At 34.3% G+C, this 7,597-nt stretch overlaps 1 protein-coding gene across 1 annotated transcript in view; it reads right to left on the bottom strand.

Moving 5' to 3' along the window:
- Window positions 1–7,597, bottom strand: part of BMPER (BMP binding endothelial regulator) — a 300,921-nt gene that overhangs the window by 186,279 nt on the left and 107,045 nt on the right. The window contains exons 5-6 of the mRNA XM_053714435.1: window positions 5,585–5,675; window positions 4,608–4,690 (exon numbers count right to left, since the gene is read on the bottom strand). Coding sequence (XP_053570410.1) covers window positions 4,608–4,690; window positions 5,585–5,675 — 174 coding nt within the window. The remainder of the gene's footprint in view (window positions 1–4,607; window positions 4,691–5,584; window positions 5,676–7,597) is intronic.

Raw genomic sequence — 7,597 nt, 5'->3', positions numbered from 1 at the left:
ATATATATATATATATATATATATATATATATATATATATATATATATCTGCAATATACTGTGAGCATTTCAGTTCCTGTTAGAAATGGAAGTACAGAACACTGTTATATTCCACACAACCATTGGCTGCACACTCTAGTGACCTGTTTATAACTGCTCCTAATTGGCCACAGCAGGGAAAGTAACCTAAGTTACAACTTGGCAGCTCCCTTTGTTTTACAGACATAAAATAACTTTACACTTATTTTGTCACTATTTAAACAACTAATGAAACTTTAAAAAATACATCTACACAGACTAATCTTTTGTTTGAATGAATCATTCTATCTAGCATTAGTTTAATCTCCCTTTAAGACTGCAGCTTGCGTGATTAAAAATGACTTTAATTGTGATTGAAGCACGAAAGAAACAAAGTATAAAGCACTGGTCTGAGTGTACTACTTTTTAATGACAACTATATGAGGGTAGGTGCAATAAATGGTACATTTGTTTTTATGAGAATACATTTGTTGAGTACTGTCAGTAAGCTACTTAGCTAAAACCACAAATCAACTCCTGACATGAAACAGGATGATAGGAAAAATGTGCTATGGTTAGTTTCTAGTATTTTTTTGTGGTATTGTATACACCTAGCCAATAAATTAAATGTAAACTATTTGCATTACTTGTCATATAAATAGGATATGTATAGCCAAAGTCATATAAAGCAGTGCTGTACTGTTACTTATGTACATATATAGCTTTGTGAAACATGTTAAAACTGATTTTTTTTTTCTTTTTATACTATTAAAAAAAATAATACCAGCTGGTACTATGAGATAGTGAAAATGATGAGTGAAAAATCATTCTGCTATACAAAGTAAAGAGATTTTCTTCCTGAATATATTACAAGAACTCCAGTTTATTTTACAATGCCAACTTTTAATATCATTTGCCCATAAAATGATATGCTAGTCTATTGACATTGAATAAAAAATGTAACAATAAAACTGCTCTACATTAGCTCCCTGCAGTGTGTGCACACATGTCTCTTAACTATTTAATTTTAAAACCCAGGACTGGAGGGCTAGGGCAGAGTCAGTGTAGTCTTTAAACAGGACAAGAGATTTTAGAGTTATAGCAACATTAATAAATAAACAAAGTCTGTTTTGTCCCACACTCCCTAGAAAGGCCAACAATTTAAATTTGTAACCTAAGATTTCAAAATGTTGCAAATTTCCTATATCGGCTATTTGATTTGCAGCATTTGCAGGTTATAGAATCTGATTTATTTTTAGTCTCTATAAGACACAGGACAAACATAGTTTTCATACAAAATCAAGGTCTGTAGTGTGGTTCCAGGGCTGGAAGAGTGCAGGTCTTGCCCAACAGCGGAGAGACCCCACTATTTGTACATACTAAACCCATATTTTTTTCTTTAATGATTCAGATAAAGCAACTTTCTAATTTACTCCTATTATCAATTTTTCTTTGTTCTCTTGCTATCTTTATTTGAAAAGCAGGAATGCAAAGCTTAGGAGCCGGCACATTTTTGGTTTAGCACCTGAGTAGCACTTGATGATTGGTGGCTAAATGTAGCCACCAATAAGCAAGCGCTATCTAGGGTGTTGAACCTAAAATGGGCCGGTTTGGTGATACCTGGGTGGGTGGGGTTTGGGTAATAACAATCTATGGGATATATAGGCAGAGCTTATGTTGTTGTAAGGGCTTATGTAATGGGGGAAAGAGGAAGGAAAGATTAAAGGGATAGTAAAGTCCAAATTAAACTTTCATAATTCAGTTAGGGCATGTGATTTTAAAGAAGTTTAAAATTCACTTTTATCATCAATTTGCTTTGTTCTCTTGGTATTCTTAGATGAAAGCTAAACCTAGGTAGCCTCATATGCTAATTTCTAAGCCCTTGGAGGCCGCCTCTTATCTGAATGCATTTGACAGTTTTTCACAGCTAGAGGGCGTTAGTTAATGCATGTGGAGTTATTTAAGAGTCAGCACTAATTGCTTGAAATGCAAGTCTGTCAAAAGATCTGAGATAAGGAGGCAGTATGCAGAAGCTTAGATACAAGGTAATGACAGAGGTAAAAAGTATATTTCTATAAGTGTTGGTTATGCAAAACTGGGGAATGGTAAATAAAGGGATTATCTATCTTTTTAAACAATACAATTTTTCTTGAGGGACAAAATCACTGTGTTGAAATACTTTTATTTGAATGACAGAAAAAATGAGTGCAGTTTCCCTTTAATTGTGTACCTTTTTAGGTGTTTTTATACTAATAGGAACATTACTGTAAAAAAAAGTTTATGTAGAGTTTAAAGTTTTCTTTCAGTAATATTCTAGCAAATAATTGTTATATCTTTGACAGCATTTTAGTGCTGAATTATTCTATCATAATTACTTTGGCTCAGCAGTTTCACCTGTAATAAACTGTTATTAACTGACTTGACCTGAGATATCTAACTTACAAAACCAAGGAACAAAGAAGTTCTGCTCCTAAATTCAAGCAAATCACTGAAAGTGCAATACTTGAATTTAATGTTCTAATGAATTACATATATCCCCATATAACATCATTTAAAGAGGCATTAAACTAAATACAGATGGCCCTCGTTTTACAACGGTTCAATTTACACCATTTCAGAATGACCATTTTTTCCAGTCATGTGACTGCTATTGAAATGCATTGAGAAGCAGTGCATTTATTAAAATAACCAGTAGGCGGAGCTGTCCGCTTGTGTTGCAGCAAAGCCAAGCAAGCTGAAATTAATCAGTTTAACCAGACCTGAGCAATCGAGCAGATTTTAAAGGAACAAGATCTTGCTGTCTATAAATCAGTCCAGATTGGAATGCATAGAAAAAACTGTTTGCAGAAAAATGCAAGTGTTCATTTAACTTAGTTTAATTATATATTCTGTGTTGTGTAATTATTTTATTAGTTTTATAATGCTGTTTAGCGTTTAAAGTCTTCATTTCAAAGCTTTAAAAATAATGTATTAGGTGTTACTTATGACAATTTTGAGAGGGGCCTGGAACCTATCTCCCTCACTTCCCATTGACTTGCATTATAAACTGGGTTTCAATTTACAACGTTTTCGATTTACAACCATTCCTTCTGGAACCTAACCCCGGCGTAAAGTGAGGGCTACCTGTAAATGCTAGATCGATTTGGGGTATTCAAAGCAAATATTAGCCTTAGTATAATATGCAGATGTATAAATTATGTTATTTAAATATTGAAAAAATATGTGTAAATGTATCACTAGACAATAACTGTGTAACAGACCTGCAGAGTTTGAAAACTATTTCATAGTCATGTTAAAGGGACAGTATACATCAATTTTCATATAACTGCATGTTATACTATAAAGAATAATATGCACAGATACTGATATAAAAATCCAGTATAAAACTGTTTAAAACTTACTTAGATCTGTTTAGCTCTGTTGAAAAGGTAGCTGGAAAGTCCACTGCAAGTGGGAAATAAAACCCTCCCCCCTCCCCCTTGTTTTCTTTTGCATATGAAAAGACCCTTTACACAAACAGGAACAAGCTGGAGTAGGTATCTGTCAGTATTCTCCTAAAACTTTGAGGCTTGGTTAGGAAATCAGAGCAATGTTATTTAAAAATAAGCAAAACTATAATAATAATAAAAAAAAAACTTTATGGGCTATAAAATAGATCATCTACAAAACATTTTTGCAAAGAAAAAAATAGTGTATAATGTCCCTTTAAAAGTGGAATTGTATACTTTATACTTGGCACGGCTATACTCTACACTGGAGATCATAATTCATACTATGAGACAGTAAGAGAATGTTGAGTGTCTTCTCCAGATCACACTATGATTAACCATTTTTATGCTATAAAAGGGCAGGAGACATGGGCCCCTATTTATGAAGGTCTGGCCAGACCTCGCTAAATACGGCAAGCAATAAGCTTGTTGTATTCAGCATTGCACCAGCAGCTCACAAGAGCTGCTGGTGCAACGCCGCCCCCTGCAGACTCGCGGCCAATGGGCCGCTAGCAGGGGTGTGTCAATCAACCTGATCGTACTCGATCGGGTTGATTTCCGGCGATGTCTGTCCGCCTGCTCAGAGCAGGGGGACAGGTTATGGGGGCTAAACCACCCACAATATTTTAGGCTGCACCCCAATTGTACTTGTTGGTCTAAGGTGTGGGGGGGGTAAATTGCCCCCTCCTCACCAGTACCCCTTCCCACGTATCCACACCCTCAAACCACTTAGCCACAGCACCAAACTGACTAGTCATCATCTAGGAACTTATCAAGTCTGTCTACAAAACAAGCAGCATTATCCACAACACCAACTACTACCCACAAGCCTCCCTCACGCAGCTACAAGCAGCTCTGCAGGGTGTTTGCCCTATTAAAGCTAACACTCTAGATCCGCCACTGCAATGTATATTCAAGTTACAAAACTTTATTAAACACCCATCATACTTATATTGTAGAACTTTCAGTTATTCAGACTTTCATTGCCTCTTAACCTCAAACGCTTTAAAACTATATATTACTTTTAGATCTATGTTTTCTATTTTAGTCATCAATTTGCACAATACACTTGTACTCTGTATTTCCATGATCACAACTTACGATGCAGGAACACTTAATGCATCTGTTCCCTTCTGGCTGAAAGACATCCCCTTCTTTATACTGTCGTCCTTCATATATGCAGCCTGAAACAGACATAAAATCATAAGAAAATAAAACTTTATCTGTAAATATTAGTATTCAATAAGAGGAACCTTTAAATATTGTTACATTTTATCTGCAATTCATCAGAAGTTTCAAGCAAATAGAATAGAATAAAATACAAGTTCACATATTAGAAATAAACCTAACATAAATAGACAAAATACATAGGGGGTAGATCATTTATCATAAACCGGGCAGGCATGCAAAATGCAGACAGCTTACACTGGACAAGCATTGCACAAGCATTTCTGGTGGTCTTAAGATTTTTTTTTTATTATCAAAGTTACTTCATTCTCTTTGTATCCTTTGTTGAAGGTACAACATCGCACTACTGGAAGCTAGATGAATGCATCCCTGGAGCCAATGACAAGAGGCATATATGTGCAGCCACAAATCAGCAGCTAGCTCCCAATAGTGCACTTTTGCTCCTGAACCTACATATGCATTGCCCCACAGGTTTAAAAAAGAAAAACAAAATTAGACAATAGAAGTAAATTGAAAAGTATTTTAAAAGTCTATCTGAATCATGAAAAATGTTGGGTTTCATGTCCCTTTAATACATCTAAAATACTTCAAATGTCAGTTTAAGACTTCTAAGCTCTGTTTAAATATTGATTAACAAACCATTAAATGTATTACTAATCATTGTGTAGGCCAGGAATGGGGAACCTTGGCACTCCTGATGTTTCAGAACTACATTACACATGATGTTTAGGCACTGTGAAGTCCAGTTGAGCATCATTGGAAATGTAGTTCTGAAACATCTGGAGGGACAATGTTCCCCATCCCTGGTGTAGGCCAATGTCCCTTTAAGAAAAACTTGGATGAATATATCTACTTTTTAAGCTATGAGTTTCATCAAAATGTGTCAATACCTGGACATGATGGACAGCACATCCCTGCTTGTTTTATTGGGTTTTTACAATGAACTAGACACTGAACTTCAGACTCAGTAACAACGCCTTCCTGTAAGTAAAAACATAATGCTTTGTTAAAACTGAATATACACCACAAGAACAAATATTTTATTGTTTTCACTTCTTTATATGAGTTAAATCACGTGTTTGGGCCTTTAATAAAATCATTTTATAAACTGGAGACAATATTAATCTAAAATATTTTTATTTCTATTCTTTATATTTAACTGAAATGGTATGTGCATCACATATATCAGCAAGAAAACAATACATTTCACTAGATCTGTGTAAAAAAGAAATGTTTTAAAATAATTTAAAACTGTTGCAAATCAAAAGCAGTTCAGGGGTACACCTTTAAAAAAAAAAGCCTTGTGGAATTCCTGGTTTCTTTTGCTGTTGCAAATTATGGTCTGACCTAAACAATCATGTAAAATGTTGTACGGTCCGTTAAAGGACTACTAAATACAGTATAATTGAATAGACAAATACACAATAAAAAATAATGCTATAGCACTTACTTTGAAGTTTAAATCAGCAGTAGAATAATTTCTAGCAAATTTCAAAGTTAATCCAACTTTAGCTCTTCCTGTGCCTTGTGAAGGCTATCAGCCAATCACAAATTAAATTGATGTATATACTGTGCACTTTTGCACATGCTCAGTAGGAGTTGGAGCCTCTGAAAGTTTGCATATAAAAATGGCTGTTTTGATAATGGAAGTATATTAAAAAAAAATTGTTTTTGTTTAATTGCATACTTTATCTGAATCATGAAACTTTAAATCTGTTTTTAGTGGTCCTACTAATTTCACCATACTTAAAGGGATAGTCAACGCCAAAATTGTTTTGTTTAAAAAGATATATAATGCCTTTGCTACCCATTCCCAAGTTTTGCACAACCGACATTGTTATATTAATATACTTCATAACATTTAAACCTCTACATTTCTGCCGGTTTCTAAGCCACTACAGACAGCCTCGTATCACATGCTTTTTTATTAGCTTTTCACAAGAGGTTGCTAATGCATGTGAGCCATATAGATACCATTGTGCTCTCTCCAGTGGAGTTGTGAACAACACATCACTAATTGGCTAAAATGCAAGTGAATAGATAATAATTAAATAGCCATGTGATCAGGGGTCTGTCAAAAGAGGCTTAGATACAAGGTAATCACAGAGGTTAAAAGTATATTTAAATAACCATGTTGGCTGTGCAAAACTTGGGAATAGTAAATAAAGGGATTATTTATATTTTTAAACAATAACAATTTTAGAGTAGAATCTCCCTTTAAAGTAACACTGTACTGTATTTTTTCTTCATCTTAATATGTTCCCAATGACTATCTGAATAGTATTAAATGTATTGGAAAATTTCCTGTAACTGAAAGTTTTTGCTCATTAAAACCACCTCCAATAATGACAATTTCAGTCCCTACAATTTTTACTTTATTTATATATATGGAGACATAAGATAAACATATCTGGTCTTCCTGCAGGCTCAGTCCACATGAATTGGCAAGTTCTTGAGAACAATGGGTGGTGCTTTCAATGAGAAAAAAACAGATATTTCATAAATATATATATATATATATATATATATATAAAGGGACATTCCTTAATCAAATTGTGTGCAGTCTTTATATATACACACTTTCTGGGGAACAAGCTACTACTGAGTATGTGGACATGCTCAGGGTACACATATTCTAGTCTGTGATTGGCTGATGTCTGTCACATGATACAGGGGGCCGGAAAATGGGAGAAAAATGCATATTTGCCAGAAAAAAAATCTACTGCTTATTTAAAATTCAAAGTAGGTGTTATTGCCTTGTATTTTTATTATGCATGTGTTAATTATGCAATTCTACTGTATTTAAGTCATAACAGCTAATATTGTCTGTCTTTTTATTCTATTAAAATGTTATATAAATTAAGGGGACCTTAACCTCCTTCTCCCTGTGGCAAGAGGCACTT

Source organism: Bombina bombina, chromosome 5 (genome assembly GCF_027579735.1).
Source record: "Bombina bombina isolate aBomBom1 chromosome 5, aBomBom1.pri, whole genome shotgun sequence".
Lineage (NCBI taxonomy): Eukaryota > Metazoa > Chordata > Amphibia > Anura > Bombinatoridae > Bombina > Bombina bombina.
This window is presented reverse-complemented; position numbering and strand designations above follow the sequence as displayed.